Source organism: Macaca mulatta, chromosome 14 (assembly GCF_049350105.2).
Source record: "Macaca mulatta isolate MMU2019108-1 chromosome 14, T2T-MMU8v2.0, whole genome shotgun sequence".
Classification (NCBI taxonomy): domain Eukaryota; kingdom Metazoa; phylum Chordata; class Mammalia; order Primates; family Cercopithecidae; genus Macaca; species Macaca mulatta.
Genome location: NC_133419.1, coordinates 114799568 through 114823201, shown reverse-complemented (window position 1 = coordinate 114823201; position 23634 = coordinate 114799568). Strand labels below are relative to the sequence as shown.

Genomic DNA, 23634 nt, shown 5'->3' with positions numbered 1-23634 from the left:
AAGAATGCAAGAAAAAGAAAAAAGAAAACGAATCCTCCCCTGAAATCTACCCCCTCCCAAAAATAGCCCCTGCTAGCATGTGGGGGTCTCTCCTTCCCCTTGACCACCCCACACACACGTACCTAGGCACATACGCTCAGAACACGGCACAGCCGTCCAGGCATGGAAACGGTTAAGTCGCCCTCACTGCGTAAATCAAAAGTTCAAGGCTGAAACATACCACAATGATTCCCTCTTTACATATGACAAGAACCAGAGAGGGGCTGAAATCCCAAGCATCCTGCACAGGGTCTCCCCGGCCCGCACAGGTTATGCCGCCAGGGTCAGGGCCGCGGACCTTTAGCGGCAACATTCATTTCCTGAACAGGACAAGTTCTCCTGACCATAAAGCTAATAGGAACTTCCTCGCACGGCGAGCTCCGGCTGACAGGGCTACTTGTCACTGGCCACGCAGGAGGAGAGCACTGGTTCCCATTAGTGGGTTATGATGCCAGGTGCTACTAATAAGGTACATCGGCAAGAAACAAGAGCCTGCTAAGTTGTCTCTCCAACTCTGGAAGTAATCAGGCCTGGGCTTCAGTGTTGGGGAGGGACTTTCCTTAAAGAGATGGGTGGGGGGAGCTGAGGTTTTGCCATAGTAGACCCCAGCAGCAGCTAACCTGCTGAACAGCTTAAATAAATTTCTAACAATCCCTCCACATTTCCCCCAGCTACCATAAAAAGCTCCCCCAAATTAACACTAATAATGGTCACCCCAGCACTGTGGACCCGATGGATCACCCTAAGGGCCATTATGGTCAGCCACATCTGCTTCTCACTATGGCAAGGAGAGCCATGCCAACAGGCCTAATGGCATTAAGATCGCAATGCTGAGCTAATCCACTTAGAGGACAACGCTGGGTGAAGGTGGCAGGGGGCTCAGTGGCTCCCTTGTCAGGCTGAGGTCATGAGAGAAGCGGGAAGTAGGGAGGTGGCCTCACACTCTGTGTGCTTTAGGTTACAAGTGATCTCATTAATATACTTTACAAACCACATTGAGAGGTAGGGGCTAACCTCGCTTCACAGAAGAGGATACTGCTGCTTCACGGAGGTGAAGTCATTTGCCCAAATTCACCATGGAGCACCAGTATTCAAACCCAGGTCCATCAGACGTCAGTCTTTCTGCCCCCGCAGTACCACCCCATCTCCCGCCGGTATGATGGCACATTTGACTTGTTCTTAGCAAGCCTGGTGGTGGTGATTTACATGCGTGTATATGTCTTTTCTTCTTATTTCTGGGGGAACCAAATGGCCCTAAAGAGGAAAGAACTCTAAAAACCACTTCAACTGGCCCAGAATGTCCCCCCCTTCATCAAAATGTCTGTGACAGTCTTCTAACAACTTTCTAAGTAACACCCCAGTGTCTCAGGAAGTCCTTTCTCTTACCTAACTTAGAACCTTTCTACTGCAATGCTGAACACAATCTGTTCACACCGAAGAAAATCAGGTCCCGAGGACAGAGTTGAAAGTGAGCTAGACATTTAGAATTAAGAAGGTTTTTCTAAGTATTTAGCCGAAGTTTCCATGCTGACAAAAAAGTACCGGATCCCCTCCTTGCAGCTGCAGAGATAAGCCTCACGTAGGCAAAACCCAGCCATAGTTTTTCCAGACTGCACCAGCATAATAAGGACACCGGGGCTTTTAAGGGGAAACAGTAGAAAGGGGAATTTCTGATTATGCTGGCATGAAATTAACAGCATGGGATTTTTATTTTTGTAAATGGGTTTCTTTTTTCTCTCTTTTTCTGTTTTTCAAGTCAGCATAAAACGCCTCTATCACTAGAAGCTGATCTCTCTGTGTTGGTAAGAGATGACGTAGTAGTCCTTGGATCCATGTGGCCTGGGCCCCCAAAGAGCTGAACCCTCTGCAGTAACCTTCCTCCTCGCAAGAAGCCACCAGAGGAACTGAGGCCAGAGCTGGTGAAAGCAATGAGCCCCCTGATCACCCAGCTGCAGAGAGCATGGAGCCAGAAGACCTGGGCACAACTCCTGGTACAACTCTTACTACAGAAAAGTCCACTAACCTCTTGGGCTTCCCTCGGCCCATCTGAGAATGTGAAACTGATACCCACCTTACAGGACAGCTAGAGGGCTTACGGAGATGCTGGCTGTGAGTGCACTTAGCACAGAATCTGACAAGTAGCAAGCACTCAAAACAATGTCTGCTGAGTCCACATTTTAGAAGCATCCTGCACTGACAGGCAGGCCAGGAAAGGAGCTCTGGAACCCCCGACACCCACAAGCCCAGCCCCAGGACCCCCATCAGTTAGGTGGTATCTGTGCTCCTCTGTCATAAGCACAGTGATGTGCACAGGCGACAGGACACCGCGTTGGTGAGCCTCCCCAGCACTTGGACCCGATGGCAGTGGAGTAGTGCCCAGCTAAATTTAAACGAGAACTGGAACGACTCACCAGGCCTCAGGTCAATGGGACAAAGAGTACCCTGGCCACCAGAGTAAAGAGATCAGCTTCTGGGGAAGACGCAGATGCAGTGTCTCAGACGCAAACATGAGGTGCCCGAGGCAGCCGTTTTACAGCACTGTACGGATCGACACCTATGCGGAAAAACGGTCTCAGGGAGAAAGCAGGATCTGGACCAGCATGAACACATTTTTCACCCTGCACGGCTAGCATGACCGACTTCACACAATGACAAGAAAAACACCTTAGCAAACACTTAGGGGGCACTGACTTTGTGCCACCATTCCTCACACAGGATAAATGTTTTCTGATGAATCCTTGTAACAACCCAATGAAGTAGCTACTACCATTGTTTCTATTTCACAAATGAGCAAACAGGGCACAGAGAAGTTAAGTAACACAACCACTGTCACAGTTAGTAAGTAGCAAAATCAGAATTCTGACCTGGACAGTCAAAGTGTGCATTTCCTATCTGTAAAACGTGGGGCTGGGGGAGAGTCGTAGCAAATCTCTTACCACTTAAATAACTGCCAGAGAGTAAGAGCTTTCATCCCAGGCACGCAGCCAAAACAGAAGAGAAAATCTTTAGTTAGGGAAAACGCAGAAACCCTCCTCCAATGGACAAACTGAGGCACACCTGCATTCATTTAGTAAGACTCTAAGTCGTATATACTTGGACTTTCAGCAGGACTTGCTTTAAATTGATTAATAAAAAAAAAAAAATTAAAGTGATTGGAAAGGTTTCTCTCCTGAATTAGCAAGAAATCAAAGAGCTGTGAATAGAATTTGATTTTAACAGTTGAGGATAATCACTATTTTAAAGATTCATAATAGTTTTCCTAGCACGAGCAGGAGGAAAACGTGTTGCTAAACTATAGCTTTCTCCCTCCCAGCAATTAGCAGCTCCATCCAATAGTGACGGCAAATTAAAATGGAACTTCTCACTGAGATGAAAGAGTGGGCAACTTTCCTCCATTGAAAACAAAATAAAGGAAATCATCTTCAAAAGTTCCAAGAGTTCAGTCTAGATCCCAGATGGCTCAGTAACCCTAAGCAGGTTAAAGTATTTAAAAAAAAAAAAAAAAAAGTCAGAACACACAGAATCAAATCAAACTGACCCCCTACTTAGCTGGCAGAACTGCCAATCCAGATTCCAAAACAGCAAAATTCAATTAACCAAAAGGACTTCATGAAGATATAAGTGGGTACACAAAGAATAAAAGAATTTTTTAAAGAGCTCAACAATCCAGAAAGAGCTCACTGAAGTGCCTAGTTTTAAAAACGAAGAAGTTAAGGCTCACGATGAATAAAACGATGTCAATGGTGACAGAGCTGAAAAATGCAGAGCTGGGTCTAGACCTGGCCTCACCACTACAAAGCCTTCTGCCATCTTCCTATCTTCACAACCAACAACTTCTCCAAAAGACCAGATTTCCAGGAGCCCAGGAGATTGTAAACTTAAGTTTATCATCACCCCTAAAAAGGATACTTCCTGGAAATAGAAATGGATTCAAAAAGGATTTTGGCAAATCTGTGAATGACAAGGCAGCCATAAATAGCTACTAAGAGAAGCTGGTATACACCTGACCTTTAGGATTGACGTCAAGGAAGATGGCTGTAGCCTCCAATGGTGGTGTCTTGGGGATGGTGTTGGCAACCAAAGACTAGGTCAGATGGATTTGACCCAGAAGAGCAATGCTCATGTTCTTATATGGCCTGGTGCAGAGCGCCCAGGACTGTGAATTAGAAGGCAAGCTGAGTGCCTGGTTTTACCCATTTATAGCTGTGTGACCATGGGCAAGTCACTTACTTGCTCCAAATCTCATTTTTCTCATTTGTCAATAGAGAATGATAATCGTTCACAATCCCTTATCCAAAACCTCTAGACGACCAAAACCGTTCAGATTTTAGAAAGGTACTCTGACACCTATCATGTTTAACAGCGCCAGCGGAGTCTAGGGCAGCACTCTGTAATCAAACACATTAATATTTTTGCAGCAAAACATATGAATATTCAAAATAAGCAGGATAAATATAGCCTCACGTCAGTTCAGATCAGGTTTTGCCACTAAATGAGTTTACTGCAAACCTTTTAGTTTTCAGGGCTTTTCAGACTTCATTATCACAGATATGGAATTACAGACCTGTACCCCCTCAAGGAAGGCTGTGAGGGCAAGAGAGATAAAGTCATTAGAGGTGCTTTGCAAAGAAGAAAATGCTGCAACCGATAAAAGGTATTATTAATACTATTGCTGCGGCTATCATTGTTCTACAGTATACCCTTTTTCAAACAGAATTTAGTTTGACATCAGAGGTTCTGGACAGGATGATGAAAGAAAACCAAGAGTCTCAGGAAACCTCAAAAATTCCAAAAGCAGCCTAAACCAAGGTCAACACCTGTTGGCCTTCTACATGATCAACCACTAAATACAGAGCAGCTGACCATCTGAGAGAGCCCAAGGCCAAGGGCCAGGCAGAACTCTGATATCTTAGCCCCATGGCTCATGCACTGTAGAGCTGGCTCCACAAAGCCTCTGGGAAGGGCTGTACACATGGATCCAGAAAGCTGGCTCAGACATTCCCTGTGGTTCCTGAGAATCCCTTCAAGAACCAGGCAAGAGGCCAGGTGTGGTGGCTCACACCTGTAATCCCAGCACTTTGGGAGGCCGAAGCGGGCAGATCACAAGGTCAGGAGATCAAGACCATCCTGGCTAACATGGTGAAACGCCATCTCTACTAAAAATACGAAACATTAGCCGGGCATGGTGGTGGGCGCCTGTAGTCCCAGCTACTCGGGAGGCTGAGGCAGGAGAATGGCGTGAACCTGGGAGGCACAGCTTGCAGTGAGCCAAGATCACACCACGGCACTCCAGCCTGGGAGACAGAGCAAGACTCCATCTCAAAAAAAAAAAAAAAAAAAAAAAAAAACAAGGAACCAGGCAAGAGTTGCGACGATGGTGTCTGTGCAGGACATGCACTGCAGCTGACCTATGTGCTTGTCTGTATAAGATCCAGGGGACCCTGGAAACCAGACCCCATTGTGCTTCTGCTGCACTAAATTCAGAAATACATAAAGACCAAGCTGTATGAGCCACGGGAGACTAGGGACTATAAACGAGGACTATGTTCACACTTAAGTCAACTATACCGTTCCCTGCAATCTTATCGCATATGTACGTAACTCTGAGAATGATCAGGTGCACCTGGCCTGGTTGAGCTGATTCCTAGACCATATCCAGAGAAGCCTACATGCAGAACTGCTCCAGCCTTTCAGAATGAGAAAGGGAGAGTCCAGTGTTCCAGACTCCTGAGATGAGCTTCCCCTCCCTCAGGCATTATCCTCTGTAATGTGGACTCACTGGTAAACATTTGGGAGCCTGAAACTTGCTCCTTCATCTGCCTGCAGAATACTGCTTATCTATCAGACCTTCTCACTGTCCTGACTTCCTTCTGGTTCATTTCGGTAAGTCAGTCCCATTTGATTTACCTGTGTGGTGCCTTTGTCTGATCTTCCCACCCATCCATGACTACACTTGACATTGCATCCATTTTACAGCATGTCATTCCTACAGTGGACGGCTTGTACATCTTGCTGTCTGCTGCGGGAAACGGGATCTACAACTCCACTAAGTTTGATTCTCACTATCTGTTGAGCCAACAGGTTACGCCTCACTCCACACCAGCTTGGGATCAAATCATGGGGAAACCTATGGATGACATTCCATAATAAACTCCCTGCCTTCCTGCCTCACTTAGCAGCAATCTGCCTTCATTTCCTCTCCATTCCCTTCTGCCCCCCACCCCAAGAAGAAATGCAAGGATTGCTAGGTATCTAATCTTTACCAACACTCAGGCCTGTTGACTTAAAAATAAAATAAAATAAACCCTGTAGCCTGTTATTTTATCACTGATATATTTCCAGTGAATGCCACGGCTTCCTGGCATCAAAATCTCCCCTTTTTTTTTTCTTTTTTTTTTTTTTATGTCTTGGCTTTTTGTTTGTACTGGTTATAGGGCTGTTTTTTCTTCCACCACAGCATTTCTCAGAATGCTGATGGGTTGGGGGGAGACAGAGAACAGTAGAAAAAACGGAATAGCACATTAATCCTGGAGTTTTGAGGGTGAGGGGGAGAAAAAAAAGCCTTCCACAAAGGACGTCTAGCTGGGACCCGAGGGGCTGCTGATCTGAGTGAGGGCCGAGCACACAAGAGATTATTTTCTCCTCTGATTTCTTTAGACCCCCAAGCTTCTCACCAAAGGCACTGTCCCTGGCTCTAGCTTCTTGGGCTGCAGCCGCTGACTTTCCACCCTCAGTCAAAAGCACATCCTTGGCCGAGCAGGGTGGCACACGCATGTAATCCCAGCACTATGGGAGGCCGAGGCAGGTGGATCACTAAAGGCTAGGAGTTCCAGGCTAGCCTGGCCAACATGGTGAAACCCCATCTCTACTAAAAATACAAAAATCAGCCAGGCGTGGTGGTGCACGTCTGTAGTCCCAGCTGCTCAGCAGGCTGAGGCAGGAGAATCATTTGAACCTGGGAAGTAGAGGTTGCAGTGAGCCGAGATCATGCCACTGCACTCCAGCCTGGGTGATAGAGTAAGACTCTGTCTCAACAACAACAACAACAACAACAAAGGCACATTCTTCCTGTCAGCAAACCACATGTGACACTGAGGATTCCAGGGCCAGTGTCTTGCTGTCATATGCTCACAAGGACAGGGACATTCTCTGCACCACCTCACAGTCAACACAACCCCCATGGAGAGTAGCACTGTGGACACTACACACTAGAACTCAGAGCCAGTGAGGACCACGCAGAGATGAGGCCTAAACAACACAAGGGACAGAGGGTCAGTTCTTCACCGCTGCAGTGACCATGTGCCCATCACAGCTCTAGTGATTTCTGGATCTTACTTCATTAATTCAGCACCAACCCTGTTGACCATCTCCATTTTAAGAAGTGAGTGAAGGCTGGGCGCGCGATGGCTCACGCCTATAATCCCAGCACTTTGGGAGGCCGAGGTGGGCGGATCACGAGGTCAGGAGATCGAGACCATCCTGGCTAACATGATGAAACCCCGTCTCTACTAAATAATACCAAAAAATTAGCTGGGCGTGGTGGTGGGTGCCTGTAGTCCCAGCCGCCACTGGACTCCAGCCTGGTGACAGAGCGAGACTCCGTCTCAAAAAAGCAAAAGTAGTGAGTGAAACAAGGCCCAGAAAGGTTAAATAAGTATCACAGGCTCTCACCACTAAATATGGCCAATTCCACTACCCAGGCTCTTTCGAATGTAACATGGCCAACCCTCCCTCTCTCCCCAGAGGAATGAGGGTCTTGCTGAAGGGGAACTTGGAACTCTCAAGAGAGTGGTATCTTTTGTGGCCCTCTCAGGTAAAGAAAAGCAACCAGGAACCAGGACGTGATGAGAGCCAGAAAAACAATTACTTCCCACCGTACCCCAGTTCTCATAGCACAGAGCCGAAATAATTCACATCCGGAAAGATGATACATAGATCTGGTCAACATTGGGGAGGGGGTTTCCTCTTTAGGAAAGTTTGAGCAAAAACAAACACAACCTCAGTCTATTTCTGAGTGGTAGAAGCACAAGAAGACACACCTTAGTGGCGGTTATTTTTCGCACCCACTGGAAAAAGTCGGCTACGTTTAGCTCTGCCGCACTTCCCACAAGGTAAGCCTCTGAGCTGTCGAAGAGGCAGGGTCAGAGCAGATTCCGGCTGGGGTGATGAGATCAACTTCCAGATATCCCCACCCCAACCCCTCTCACTCACATCCCCCGTACCTGAACGAGCAACAGGGGAATGGGGGTGAAGCGGGGGAGGTAGAGAATCAGCAAAACAGCAGACCACAGGGTGTGCAGCAAAACCCTGTCATCAATGATAACAGACAGCTGGATTTCTTGACTCCATTCACCTGACCCAGAAACTAGAGGGTAAAATGATGGGCATAGGGTTTATGACAGAGGCAAGGAAAAAAAACTCACTACTGATTCCCTCTGTTATTTACTCCACTTCCAACAAGCAATCTCCAAAACCCTCTGTTCCACAGACATGATCCTCTTCAAGGCAGCAGAGTACCAGGGGGTAAGGACCTAAATTTGAATCCAGCCCTGCCTCTCACTATCTATGTGACCCTGGAAAAGAGACTTGACATCTGAGCCTTAGTATTGTTCCATGTAAAAGAAGGACATTACTGGCCAGGCACAGTGGCTCACACCTGTAATCCAGCACTCTGGGAGGCCGAAGCAGGCAGATCACCTGAGGTCAGCAGTTCGACACCAGCCTGACCAACATGGTGAAACCCCGTCTCTACTAAAAATACAAAATTAGCTGGGTGTGGTGGTGCATGCCTGTAATCCCAGTTACTCAGGAGGCTTGAGGCAGAAGAATCGCTTTAACCCGGGAGGCAGAGGTTGCAGTGAGCCAAGATCACACCACTGCACTCCAGCCTAGGCAATGAGCGAAACTTCGTATCAAAAAAAAAAAAAAAAAGAAGAAGAAGGAGGACATTACCTATCTCAAAGGGCTGTTGTAATGAAAATGCAACTCATGGAAAGTGCTTAGTACTGAACCAAACATGTCATAAGAGCTCAATGAATGGTTATTTCATAGAGAAGGAAACGGAAGCCGGAGGGAAGCCAATGCTAGCCTGAAGCGGCATTTAATTCAATGTGAGCAGAGATGGGATAAGAATGAGACTTCACAGGCTGCAAGACCAAGACTCTCATACCCATCCTTTCCCCTTGCATTTAAATCAATTCCCCCTAAATGCATGTGCAGGATCAGAGAATGAGAAGGGAGACAGAGCAAAGAGATTAACTTTCACCAGGAATAAGGTTTGGAACCTGCAGCTGCTCTTGTGGCTTAAGTAGCCTCCAGCCCCTCCCATTCTCCCAAGCTGCAGAAAGCCTGTCTTTGCAGGGACCACTGCATTGGAATCCGAGGACCTGAAACCTAGTAACATGGTCAGATCCAGGGCACAAGAGACCCTCATCCCACTCCCTTTCTCCTTCTCTCCATTTTATCAGTCACTCCAAGCAAAGGAGAACAGACCAAACAGCAGAAAAAACAAAGAGGAGCCCAAAAGCAAAAAACAGAGGGAAGGGCCTATTAAGAAGCTGAGCCCATGAGTGTCCCCTGGTGCTTTTTGGAAAGATCCTAGGCCCCCTCACTACACTCTAAAAAATCTGCTCCCCTATCCCCCAGAACCTTAGAAGAAGTGTTTTTGTTTTTTTGACAAATTGCCAAGACAGGGGAGTCAGGCCCCTAACCTGGGAGCAGCCAGGGTGTGAAGAAGGGGTATGAGGGCCTCAAGTCCCATATCAGGTGTGGGGCTGGAGCGGGGCCTACCTGTGCTGCTCCACAGCCTCGTTATCAGGCAGCTCGACCCCACACACGCTGCACTGCTCCCCGATGGTCCGGCTCTCTGACTTCATGCCCACAGCCAGCTCCCCCAGCTTGCTGAACAGCTCCCTCTGGATGAAGCCCTGGGGCAGCAGCCCCCCATAGGTGCTGAAGTCCATGGAGACAGCCAGGGCAGGCTGCACGTGGAGGCCAGAGGTCACCGAAGATGGCATGCTCAACACAGCGTCAGCCTTGTGGTTGGGCAACACGGAGTAGATGCCCAGATGCTTCTCAGGCGGGGGTGCTGGGTGCTCAGGTCGGCCAGTGGGGGCCTGGCCAGCCTCAGCTGGGGGTGGCAGCTGCTCGGCACTCTCCTCTCGCCCATAGTGCAGCTCCCTAGCACTGGTGATGACGCTGCTTCGAGTTGGGGTCCCAGGCCCCTCTTTGCCTCTTTCCTCAACTTTGTCCCCCATCCCTCCTGAGATGCTGGACTCAGCTGCCCCAGGGCTGTCCTGGCTGGGCACCTCATCCACTTGCATCATCTCCGTCTTCACCTCAGCCACCCCAGGGTGCCGCCCACCCCCAGCCAGAGTTGGCTCCTCGGGCCCTGCAGGTGGCTGAAGAGTTCCCTGCAGGAGAGACTGTCCTATGGTCATCAAACTGTCCACTGCAGCCTTGGTGGGACTCATGGCTGAAAGACCAAATGAGGTGGAGACTGAAGGGCTCTGGTCCACCATGGGCGCAGGGAGGCTCTGTCCAGCCACACTGGCATACCCACTCTCCTCGCTGGAATGCTTTGAGATGAAGATGTTCTTGAGGTACCGAGCCTTGCGGTCCTCTTCTTCCTCGGCCCCACCGTCGGCCATGGTGGCCTCCGTGTCATTGTCGTCTGAGGCCTGGATGGTCTCCAGGATCTTCAGGCACTGCTCCTCCAGGTACTCGATCTCCAGGATCTCGGCAGCATACAGCAGGTCATCCAGGTCCTCCGCCTTGGCTTGCAGCGTGGCTGTATATGCATACTCCAGAATCTGCTGGAAGGTCTTTGGCGAGAGGAAGTCCAGAGTATAGTGCTGACTGTTGCGGTGGAAGAGGATCTCAAACATCTTGCTGGTGCAGGCCAGCACCGTCCGGTGGGCGTGGAACTCCTGGCTGTCCACCATGATGACCACATCGCACAGAGTCCCGGCCAGCCGCATCTGGTTGGCCTTGCACAGCAGCCCCGTGGGGTGGCTAGGGTTCTGCAGCTGGATCATGCCCATTTTTGTCAGATCCATGGTGCTCCCCTCGGCTCAGGCATGAGGCTCTCTTTCCTTCTGGGCTCTGCGTGGCGGGGCAGGGTGGGCTTCCTGGGCCAATAGAGGGGGCTAGAGGAAAGAAGAGGGGAAGAAGCAAAAGAGATGAGAGAACAAAAGACAAATTCATCAGTGTCCCTAAAAGTAAGAATTCAACCACTACAACATGCCCCCTCCTCCCTGTTGCCAAACCCCTAGCAAGAGAATCTGAGAGATTTTAATTGAAGTAGCTTCCTAGAAATCTACAAATCTGCCTTTCAAGCCCAGGGATGCTGAGAGTGAAAAGAAGGTTCTGCCACAGCAGATGCCTAATTCACTACTCTATGACATCTGTTAGATGAAGTGAAATGAAAATTGTAGTGAAGTCCTGTAAGTCCTCAGCTTTCTCTGTATCTGAGAGTAGGGGCTCCCTAGGCGAGGCCAACATTCATTATGACGAAGTGCACTTACTTAAAATTAGCAAGACTTCAGCCCCTTCCTAGTCAGCTTCACGTCAACCCCCTGGATGTCAAACCTCATCTTTAAAACAAAGTTTTTCTAAACTCTGCCTCACTGCAGGAGCCCCAGAAGCAGAGTCAAACTCATTGGAGGCCAGGAGCCTGTAGTCATGGTCCACAGACATCTATGGACACTGGGCTCTCCTCCACAAAGGCTATCCTCTCACCATCAGCCTTGGCCTCTGGCCTTCTACTATTCTCAGGGCTGCAAAGCACTGGCAGCCCCAAGCCCTTCCCTATCCCTAGGTACTAACAGGCACATACATACAACCCACACACAAACTTAGGTCATTTCTACCCATGGAAGCCTCAAAGTTATTGTATGTATAATCTAAAATCTGAACTGTGTGTATGTACACCAGCCAGAGACAGAAAGAGTGTGTGGGGCAGGGTGTAGTGTCTCACGCCTCTAATCCCAGCACTTTGGGAGGCCCAGGCAGGCGGATCACCTGGGGTCGGGAGTTCGAGACCAGCCTGACCAACGTGGAGAAGCCCCGTCTCTACAAAACATACAAAATTAGCCAGGCGCGGTGGCACCCGCCTGTAATCCCAGCTACTAGCGAGGCTGAGGCAGGAGAATCCCTTGAACCCGGGAGGCGGAGGTTGCGGTGAGCCGAGATTGTGCCATTGCGCTCCAGCCTGGGCAACAACAGCAAAACTCCGTCTCAGAAAAAAAAAAAAAAAAAGCGTGTGTGTGTGTCTTTACATACACACACACACACTTATATAAGGGGCCGTACCTACCGTCCTGCCCACAACTGCCCGGTGGACAGGAGGATCTAAAAAACGAAGAAGGATGGATCATTAAGGTATGGAGAGAGACCACAGTAAATATGCTCCCCTACAGCCAGGAGCGCTCATGCTGGGCTGGGTGTGTGAACTCCACGTGTGTCCCACAGGCTCCAAGGAGTCTGCAAGTCCTGTGACCAGGGGCAGCAAGGGATGCCGGACATGGCTCAGAGGCGCTGGAAGTGATATTGGCACCAGCATCTGTGGTGTGAGTTACAACCAGTACGAAGGGAAGACAGGGCTGGGAAACAAAGGCCTCTCCCAGAGCCTGTTCGGGATCAATAAGAGGGCTCCTAGACTCCAAACCCCGCTTAACGAGTGTTAGAAAGACCGCGCAGGCCCAGGGCCCTCCCCGTGTCTGCCTTGCAGCGACCAATATTGCAGTGAATGCACTGAGAGCAAGGAACAGCAAGGTCTCTCCCTCACTCTTCGAACACTGCTTGCTTGCCTCCACCCCCAAAAGAAGCTCTATCAGTTCAGGAGCCACCAAGCTCACGCAGAAAGGATTCACAGGATGGCTGGTCAAGACACTTTTGTTGCCTACCCCGGGGTGGGGACGGAGGCCGTCAAGGGTGGGATGAACATTCAGCAGAGCCTGGCCACCGCGTGCTTTCCCGCAGACACCGGGGCTTCTGAGAACTAGGAGGGAACAGCCAAAAGAATGGAAGCTTGGCGCCCCAAAACAAGCCCTTTGGGTCCTGAGGGAAATCGGGGCGCCCACGGGCAGCCGTCTTCCCCACCCGCCGCTCGGCGCCCGCGATCCGGCCGGCGCTGGCTGCAGCGTCCAGCCGGGCGGCGCGGGGAAGAACCGGCGATAACCCGCCTGAGCTCCGGGGATCGACCGTGCTCTCACACGCCTCCAGTTCCCAGCGACCCCCCACCGAGACTTGGAGACGACTTCAGCAAACTTGGGGAAGCAACTTTTCCCGAGGAGCTAGACGCCTGAAAGATGAAGAGCTGGGCTAGGGACGAGGGAAAGCGAAAGAGACTGGGAAAAAAGGCGACAGTCCGGGCGGGCTGGACTCCGCGGGGAGAGCAGCAGGGAGGCGGACCCGCCCCGCGGCGAAGGGGAAGCACAAAAGCCCCGCAAACGAGTTGTAGGAGGAAAGGCGAGAAGGGGTCTGCCCGCCCTCCCTCTCCGACCCAGGGCCGTGACCCCCGGGAAGCGACCGGCTGGGTCCCCGGCCTCTGGCCAGCGGCGCCAGCGGCCGGCGCGCCCGTCCGAGGCACCGTGCGAGCGTCTCGCGGAGGCGGCGAGCGAGTCGGTGCGGAGCGCTCCGTGCGTCCCAGTGGGTCCGTGGGCCGGCGGGACCCTGCGCATTTCAAGCGCGTGCGGGCGTGTGCGACGCGCTGTGCGAGCTAGCGGCGGGCGCGCCAGGGTGGGAAAGGCATCCCGAACGCATCAGGTGCAGAGACCCGCACCCACCGAGAGCGGCCGGGAGCGCACGGCGAGCTCCGGTGTCACCGCCGGTCCCGTCGAGAGCCGAGGAGGGCCCGGAGCGCTGGAGACCCTCTGGAGCTTCCCTCCCTCCCCTGCAAAAGGGGGGGATCAAGTCCAATCAATAAAAAGCCCACCACGTTTTTTCAAACAGAAACAAAACATAAGCAGTCCCAGTCCTGTTCCCCTCCGCCCCCAGATCTACTCGTCAGCTCCTCCGATTCTAGCTTCCCAGCCGGCCGGCGAATAGACACACAAATAAATAAACCACAACCCTATCTCGCGCCCGCGCACCGGTCCGCATACATAAGAGCACCCACGGGCTCTGTTCCTCCGCTGGCCCCTGGCGGTACAAAGCCTCCGGATCCCCGACCCTCTGCTCACGCCCTCAGCCCCCGCAGACCGCTACGCCCCCCACCTCTCACCCCGACCGTGCCCTGGAGAGGAAGGGCTGGGGAGGCAGCTGTGCCCAGGCTGACAGCCGGGGCTCCCCCTTCTAGCCGACCCCCAACCGGTTGCGGCGACGGCTGCAGCGGCAGGAAGGGAACACGCCAAATAAAAAAGGCACAAGCCCAGCGGCCGAGTGGCCGAAGCGAGCGCGCGCCCCCCAGACCTCTCCAGCCCCGGGGAGCCCCGGCGCGCGGCGCTCGCTCGGCGGTGCGCCTCTTCCCGGCCCCTCACTCACCGCAGCCGAGCCGGGCACTGTGGGGTGGGTGTGCGTGCCTGTCGGGGGGTGTGTGCCTGTGTCGGGGAGGGGTGTTGCTGGGGAACTGTTGCTCTCCGTATCAAGGCGGCAGCGACAGCATCGCCCGGCAGTTCGCAGTACCCGCTCTCATCGCCCTCAACTCCTCTCTGCTGCGAGGTTAGCAAATCACCACCGGCTGCTGCGCCTCCGCCGCGTCCCACGTCAACGCCGAGCCCCCTCCCCTGCAAGGCCCCGGCGCCTCTCCATCTTTAGTGCTGGCGGCCGAGCCCGGCTCCCTGCCCACAGCTGCCCCCCTTCCCTCCCCCCTCCCGCGCCGTCCTCGGGCTCAGCCCGCCCACCACCCCGCACTGGCCGAGCCCGCGCGCGCTCCCCGCCCCACCTCTCCTTTCCCCTCCCCTCCCTTCCCCTCCCTTCCCCGCGCTCCGCGCTCCGGGCTTCGCCTGACATCTAGCTGCTGCTGGGGCGCTGGCGGCCGCCGCTCACCGGCCGAGCGGAGAGGAAGGAAGGAGCTAGAAGACAGGCGTGCAGGGGACGCGGAATCCTTAATAGGGGAACTGAGGGTGAAGGGCGCGCAGGAGCCCCCACCTCCTCCCAAGATTTTAATTTCCATTGGATACGAGTTTTGTCCCCCCTCCCCCGCACCCCGGTGCTCAAGCACGCAGTTTTGTCCCCTCTTCCAATGTTTGCCCCAATTCAGTGTGTGTCATCTCGCCTTTAACTTTTTTCTCATGGCTCTGGGCTGCATTCCCAGTAGCCCCTGACATCTGTTTCAAAAGGCCGCTTTCCTAGTCCAAACCCGGGCCTCTCATCCTTCTGGCTACTGCGCGCCTCCCGGCTTGAGCATCCGGATTTCAAGAAGTCTCCCGAGGCAGAGTTCGAGGGTCCTGGTGAACCAGGTGCCAGAAGGTCCGCGAGATCTGTTGTCGAAGCGAGACGTCCCTTTTTAGCTGTCGCGATTGCTGGAGGCCAAGGTCGAGTCCTGGGAGAAACTTTTCTCTCTCTCAGACTTGGACAGCCTCTCGGCTCTGCCCGCACCCGACCCCCGACCCCCAGCAATCTGGGTGCAAACAGTTTCCGACAACTGCGCCCAGCTCAGTGCACAGTCTTCAGGGGGCAGGGGAAAACTTGGAAAAGCTCTGGGCCCCTCAGAAGTGCGTCCTCCTTCAGCGGGCCGTCCTGCTTTAGAGGGTAGAGAGGCCAAAGAAAATGTACCCTTCCTCTGACTGCAGAAAGCTGCCCTCTCCTCTTTTCCCTGGAGCTCAGCGAAGGTAGGGTGCCAGAGGTGGGAAGCGCTCTTTGGGCACCGGCTGTGGATTCTGACCAAAACCCAGGAGGTTGGGGTGGGAAGTGGGGGTGGCCGAGAGCGCCATCCAGGGGTCTCAGGCCAGTCAGCCCTCGAGGTCACGTGGTTTTAGCAATGCGGGGCTTAGGTCACCGAGGCCTGGGTCTGCATGTTCTGTCCGTGACTCGCGGGTGGGCCAAAGGTTTTCCGCAGGACTCACCTAGAATCACATCTCCATGCGTGCCTCTGGCACTGCCCCAGACGGAGAGTCAAGTCACTCTCCCGTGAACTGTAGGGCCATGGAAGGTGGCAGAAATCTGTATCTGTCTGCTGAAGGCCAGACAGCAGAGTTTACACATCGGAACTGATCCGAGTTCACAAGGGCCGCTCACGGGACAGCCCCAAAGACGGGTCAGTCCATCCCAGCAAGAGCCATTCCTGACTCCTAAGAGCAGGGAAAGCTCAGGCCAGCAGGAGTCTGTAGAGAGAGCTGGGCAGGGGAACACACTTGAGTGAAGGAAGGGCTCCTCTGATAGCACTGGATACAACCACATCCAACCCAGGGCAAGGGGATGGGAAACCCAGTCCCTGGGTATTCATTTCATTAACAATACAGAGCAATCCCTTTTAGAGACTACCTGTTTCTCCAACTAAGGTCTATACACCCTGTTAGAGGAAAGGGATTTAAAGAAAGTTAGGAAAGAACTGGTCTGCAAGGAAAGCAAGACTGGAGGGATGTAAGGAGAGGAGAAAAGACCCTCCTGGTGCCTCACCAGGGAAATAGAAGAATCATTACACTTGTTGAGCTTCTGCCTAGATAGTGCCTGCTGGAGGTTTCCGCTTTGCTGTCCACATCCACCTACCAGCCTCTCCTCAGTGCAGTAGCAGGAGAAGCACACAATTAACCCCCTGATCCTAATCTCCTATTAATCCTCAAATCAGAGAAAGAGAGAATCTCTGGAAACAATGGGAGAGAAAGCACAATCCTCCATGGCCCTGGCCTCCCACCCCCGTGCCATATTCACTCTATGTGAAAATCTCCCTTGCTTCATAAACTCTGCCCATTAAAAAGCCCAGCCCTTGTTAGTAAGTGTTAAAGAGAGATTAATGCCTGAATTTAAGAGGTGGAGAAGGTAACAAAAAGGAAGAAGGCAGGCGAGGCTGTGGGCTGAATGCCAGCATTGGGCTCCAAGCATTTCCACTTAGCGCTGAAGGCTGGCTGCACAGCAGTTTGATAAGGTTTATTGGGCCCAGATAAAGCAGCAGCAGCTCCCCCACCAAAACTGGCACCATTTATAGCCAGAGCTATGTCCTTGGGTCCTGGGAAGGCTGATGAGAATCCTCAGTTCAGAGATTTCATATGGCAGCACCTAAAAACAAGCAGGATGGAAAATTACAAGAGAATACTCAATTGCTCTCGCGCGCGCATGCCCGCTGTCTTTCTGTCTCTCTCATGTTCATGTATTTAGAATGATTTTTCTTTTACATTTTTTCTTGAAGGGTCTTGTAAGGGAAATCTGGGTATCAGTTCTAAAAATACACGAGATCTCAATCTCAGGGGGAGATCATGCTAGAGACAGAGGAATAGATGAGCTGGCTTTTGCATGGAATTCCATTGCTAAATCTTCTTATTCTCTCATCTCCTTCTTTACCCATGTACCTCCCACCACTGGCAGTCTTTCAGAGCTCAGTTAGTGGAAGAGGAGGGTATAGCAGTTCTAAGAGATCATACAGGAATGAGACAGTGAAAATAATAACTCATTCTCAGCACTGACTATGAACCTTAACACACTACCTATGTTGTTTTATTTAATCCACATAACAATCCTATTAACGCAGGTGCTATTATTTTCCCAATTTCTGTGGACGTGAAAACTGAGGCTCAGAGAGATTAAGTGCCCTACTGCAGACTGTAGCTCTATTAAACATCAGAGCTGAAACTTTAAATCAGACCATTCTGACTGCAAAGGCTCATGCTCTTCTAGATTATATAGCCTCTAGTGAAATAGATCAAGGAAACAAGGGCTTTTAACTTTCCTTCTTCTCTTGCTCTACTGAGGCCAAGATCTGTGCAGCAGCCAGCCAAGCTAAGGACCAAATGGTTCTCAGCTTGGTCACCAGGTAAACAGACTTAGATCCCCCAGGATCTTACACTTTGCCTCCTCCCTCAGAATCTCAGGCAGAAGTTGTGGAGGGGGCTTTGAATTACAAAAAATCTTCAACTAAAGAGATAGGAAGAATAATATAGTGGTGTTTTGAGTATTCTGAGTATGAACGGAATGTTGCAACTCTTTAAGTTCCAACTCTTAATTTGGAACATATATTTAATTTTTTTATTTCAAAGTAAACTTTTCTATCACGATTAAAAAAAATCAAAGATCCTACCTTTTGGGGAGAAGATGCTACTTTGCATTTCCCCAAAAACTTGTGCTGAGTGGAGAATGAAGCATGTTCAGGGAGAGATGCAGGTAGTGACGCCCTTGAGTAGAGGAAAAGTATTTTCTGCAGTTGAGAACTCCAGATTGCCACTGGGGAATGCACCAGGGCATCAGACCTTTACCCTACTAGGGACTGTTAGGGGAAGACACCGCAAACCTATTGTGTCCATTTCTGGAGTCAAAAAATCTTACAGTCTTACGGTCCTTCAGATCGTCATTCCAGACATCTACTATAGAGCTGTGGGTGATGTCAACAATTGGGCAGAGTAGGCTGGGCGCAGTGGCTCATGCCTATAATCCCAGCACTTTAGGAGGCCGAGGCAGGCGGATCTCTTGAGGTCAGGAGTTTGAGACCAGCCTGGCCAACATGGTGAAACCCTATCTCTACTAAAAATACAAAAATTAACCAGGCATGAAATACCAGCTACTTAGGAGGCTGAGGCAGGAGAATCGCTTGAACCCGGGAGGTGGTGGCTGCAGTGAGCTGAGATTGCACCACTGCACTCCAGTCTGGGCGACAGAGCAAGATCTCATCTAAAAAAAAAAAAAAAAAAAAAAAAAAAAAAAAATTAGGCAGAGTAGAATTTACTCCTGTATATGTTGACATTTTGTTTTTGTTTTTAAAATTTAATTCTTTCACATTACTTCTTGGATGCCCCCTCCAAAAAGCAGAGGGGGAAAGAATCAGGTGATGTGTGTGTTATGTGTTTTGGTTAGTTGATGCTCAGCAAACCAAGTAAGACGGCTTCTTTGATTAGTGATTGCCATCATCCCTCATCCCCCACCCCACCACTACCACCACCATCACCGCCCCAACCAACAGAGACCTGGTTAGTGGTGTTTACAAACTTGAGTTTCTCTTTCAAGTGCCAAGTATGCCCTTCCCTTATCTACAGAGGAGAGAGTAACTTTTCAAAAGGGCAGGAGGAGGGATTTTTTTTTTTTTTTTAGCCCCTGAGGCCTTGGGTCACTGTGACCCCAAGATCTTCATGATTGAGGAAGAAAAAGCTGCTTCTTCTCTCTCTATCTCTTTTCCCAACATATTGCAAATGGTGTTGGGACCTAATGTTGTCAACTCAGATAGCAAATCTGAGTTGTTATTAGTGCAAAGATGCCCTAAGGGGGTAGGCAGCAAGGATGAGATCTGCAACGAATGTTATGGGGAAGTGTGTTCATAATTATAATGGGATTTAATGTACACTGGGACCAGATGATGGCAGCCATTTAAAAAAGAGATGCTTAATAAGAGAGGTCCCTTAATGACAGGCAGCAGGGCTCAGGATATTATGGAAGAAGCACCGTGTTTCACTGGGTGTCACAAACCATGTGCCAGGTTTTACAGGGTTCCTAACAAAGCTTTGGGGTGAAACATAGCAACCATTGATCGCCGTCAGCTATCAAGCATAATGTTTGAATATTGTCTTTGAAAGGGGCATATGCACTTAGAGGAAGGCATTTTCTCCCTTTCGGATACACATACTCACATAAGCATGGACACATAGGCTCCAGGCCAACATTGAATAGTTTTTGATGTTTCTGGAAATCTGCTTTGTTCTGCAAAAGCTAGCCTCAATTTCAAAACTAAAATTTCGTCACTAGGGAAGGGTGCATTTTCCATATCGTGTGCATGAAGTGAAGCAGCATGAGTCCTATTACGGGTAATGGGAGTCCCACAGATGAATCCCCAGACACCACGCTGAAAATTAACCCCCAAGTCCTCATGGGGAGACATGGGTGTTTTTAACAGTTTGATGTTTCTTTGTTGGGGGGCCAGGAAGAGGGGCTGTGTAACAGTTTCTTACGCTGTTTAACTATAATAGCGGACTGCTTAACTTTTGAGTTAACATTATGGATTTTGATCCACGGCAGCTGTTTTATAACAGGAGCATTATAGTAATGGACAAAGCCATGCAAAAGGAAAAGCGTGCTCCTTGGAGGTGCCACTATAGTCCAGAAATACAACTCCATGTCCTTTACCAAGTTTTTTTTTTCTTCTCTCTCTCTCTCCTGATGTGAAAGAAGCATATGAAAACCTCATTCATCGAATACAGGCCTCAACCATAGTTACTGTGTTGGCCGTTCACAAAACATGATATGGCCAGACTTAGGGTCCTTAAAGCAGAATATTCCATTTATCCCGACAGGGAGAAAATGCAAGGAGTAAGCGAACACTCACCTTCCAGTCACACACGCTGAGAAGCTGAGTTTCTGGAGAAGCCTCTTTTCAAATAGCAGTGGTATGTCAGGGGTACACAAGCCATAAGATGAAGCTATTTTACTTGATAACAGGTAATTTATGCCAATCATATTAAAATTATAGCGAGACAAACGCCCGTATCTTGTAGAGTAGAATTGCAAATTTGTGTGGATTTGTAAGATGAAATGAAAGATGTCCTTGGAGTTCTCCCTTGAGAAAAGCTCAGTGCCTTTCCACTCACTGAGTGAGTGGAAGACCGGGAGATGCCTGTGAGCCAAGGCTGTGGTGGGCTCTGAGCCAGACACTTTGACTCTGCCTCCCTTGCCAGGCCAGGTTCATTTGTCTCTTTTGGAAGTCATTGCTGGATCTTGGATGTAATCTTCTCCACCCACCCTTGAGTCAGAATTAATTTCTCCCATTCTCCATAAGACCCTTAGCACTATTTGAACATTTATTATAGTATTTACCACCATCTGCCTTATATCTGACTGAGTCTTCATTCTGACCACCCCCTCCTTTGTGAGCTTCTGGAAGACAAGGCCTCAGTCTTGTTCAATCTAGTATTTCCACTCCCAAGCCCCAGAGCCTAGCACACTGTCAAACAGAGTAGATGTAAATGTTTGTCGATGAACTAACTGAAAGCATGCATGCATGAATGATTGAATGAACATAGAGACCAAGTATTTTAGGAATTAGGGAGAGAGGGGACCATTCTGTATTCAAACATTTAGGGCAGAATTCCTTGTGCTATGAGGTTTTCACCAGCCTTTGAAAGATGAATGGACTGTGGATTAGGGTTGATGATATCTGTTGAATTTAATTGTATACAGCTAATCGAGGGTATAACTGGGCTGTTTCAGTTAATGTCTTCCCCAGGGGCCTAGAACCAAGCTTTTCTCAATATCCTAGGAGTTTTAATAAATGTTTATTAAATTGTCTGGGCATGGTGGCTTACGCCCGTAATCCCAGCATTTTGGGAGGCTGAGGCGGGAGGATCGCGTGAGCTCAGGAGTTGGACACCAGCCTGGGCAACATAGTGAGACCTCCTGTCTACAAAAAAAATAAAAAATAAATGAGCCAAACATGGCGGCATGCACCTGTAGTCCCAGCTACTTGGGAAGCTGAGGAGGGAGAATTGCTTGAGCCCAGGAGGCTGCTTTGAGCCGTAATCACACACTGCACTCCAGTGTTGGCAACAGCGTGAGAGCCCATCTCAAAAAAAAAAAAAAAAAAAAATTGCATTGAATTGAAGTGAAATGAATTTGTTTGAATCACATTGCTTATCACTCCCCCACAATGGGCTTGTCATCCCAGGCCCAAGCAGCTAACCAGTTCGAGGCAGAAAGAAGAGCATCTGACCCCTCCTAGGAACCCCAGTGGATGTAGGACTGCTGACTGAATCCAGCACTAGCATTTGAGACACGCATTAGGCACGAGTACTGACAGATTCATTCTGCTGTTACCAGGTGTGGCAGAGACTGGCTAGCTGTTCCCCAAACTTCTTCCTGGGCACACCTACATTTTTTGGCTTACCTTGCAGTTGGGTGCAGGCCATGTGATGGAGTTCTGGCCAACAGATTGTGAGCAGAAATCCTCTGTGCCACTTCCAGGACTGGCCCATAAAAACTCCCAGGTGGAACTCCACATTCCCTTTTCTTTCCTGTGACTTGATCCCATGAGCATAGAGCTATCTTAGAAGCTGAGCAGTGAAAGACAGCAGGGCCAAGATGGACGGAGCCTCGAGCCCTGAATTACGCTTGGAGAAGAGCTGCCTGCCTACTAAAAAACATCTATTTTGGATTTTATATAAATAAGAAACAAACTTCTGATATCTTCCATAGGGCTGCCAAATAAAATAAATTAATGAAAATGTTAAATTTGAATCTCAGATAAACAATGAATAACTTTTTAGTATGTCTCAAATATTGCATGGAACATAATTATACTAAAAAATTGTTTATCTGAAATTCAAATTTCAATTTTTTGTTTGTTTTTATTTTCCTAAATCTAGCAACCCTAGTTTTTAGCTGTTACATATTTTTCAGCTTATTATAGTAACTAGCACCTTGGTTTCATTTGTCAGAAGCAGCAAGGATATAGCACCTGAGCTGGGATTTCACGGGGACAAGGAGAGGCCTCCAGGTCCACTTGACCACGAGGAAGTTATGTATCGGGCGCCCTGTGTGGACAGGGCCAAAGGGCAAATGAGGAAAGATCCTGACAGTTTCTAGTCCACCCTTTTTCCTATGAGCCTCTTTTTCCTCAGCAGCCTCTTCCACCCGACTGAGTTTCTATGGGTGCAAGGATGGGGGCAGAAAGGAAGGCATCATAATGTGGATCTATTCAAGACCTTGGTCAAGCCAGTGATCTTCCTTATCTTCCACTTCCTCCTTTGTACCGTCAATACCCAGCGTAGCATAAAGGCTAAGAGCTTGGGCTTTGATTTAATCAGGTGGGTCTGTATTCAATACATCCACCACATTGGTCCTGGGTGGTCTCAAGAAAATTACTTAAGCTCTCTGATTTGCAATGTGCTCCCCTGTAAACTGAGGACAATTAGAGTATCCACCTCACTAAAGATTCTGTGAGGATGCTCAAGGAGTGCCTGGCCCACAGTAAAAGATCTGAAAACGTTAGGTAATATTAGTGTTGTCAGGTAATCTTTCTTTCTACCCTCCTCCTCCAAAGTAACTTATTATAAATATTTGGAGTAAGGCATTGTAATTAATTTTATTTTTGTTTTGTTTGGCTTTGATTTTTGACATGGAGTGTCGCTCTGTTGCCCAAGATGGAGTACAGTGGTGTGCTCTTAGCTCACTGCAACCTCCGCCTCCCACGTTCAAGCGATTCTCCTGTCTCAGCTCCCGAGTAGCTGAGAGGCACCCACCACTATGCCCAGCTAATTTTTGTATTTTTAGTAGAGACGGGTTTTCGCCATGTTAGCCAGGGTGGTCTCGAACTCCAGACCTCAGGTGATCTGTCCACCTTGGCCTCCCAAAGTGCTGGGACGACAGGCGTATGCCACTGTGCCCGGCCAATTTTAAATCTCTTTAAAAGAATGAAGCATGACCTGTGTTTCTTGGCTTCTAATTGCAGCTGAGCGCAGCCGTTTGTGGCCCTGTTCTCCCAGGCTCGTCTCGTTCATTCTGTTGGGAGTGAGGTGAGCAGGCAAA

At 49.8% G+C, this 23634-nt stretch overlaps 1 protein-coding gene across 5 annotated transcripts in view; it reads right to left on the bottom strand.

Annotated features, from left to right (window-relative positions):
- ZBTB16 (zinc finger and BTB domain containing 16) overlaps positions 1 to 14695 on the bottom strand; it is a 191867-nt gene extending 177172 nt beyond the window's left edge. The window contains exons 1-3 of one of the 5 annotated variants that reach the window (XM_077960385.1): positions 13827 to 14217; positions 12945 to 13039; positions 9829 to 11186 (exon numbers count right to left, since the gene is read on the bottom strand). In XM_077960385.1, coding sequence (XP_077816511.1) covers positions 9829 to 11096 — 1268 coding nt within the window. In that variant the 5' untranslated portion in view covers positions 11097 to 11186; positions 12945 to 13039; positions 13827 to 14217. 5 annotated transcript variants of the gene reach the window in all.
- Between the last annotated feature and the right edge of the window lie 8939 nt (positions 14696 to 23634).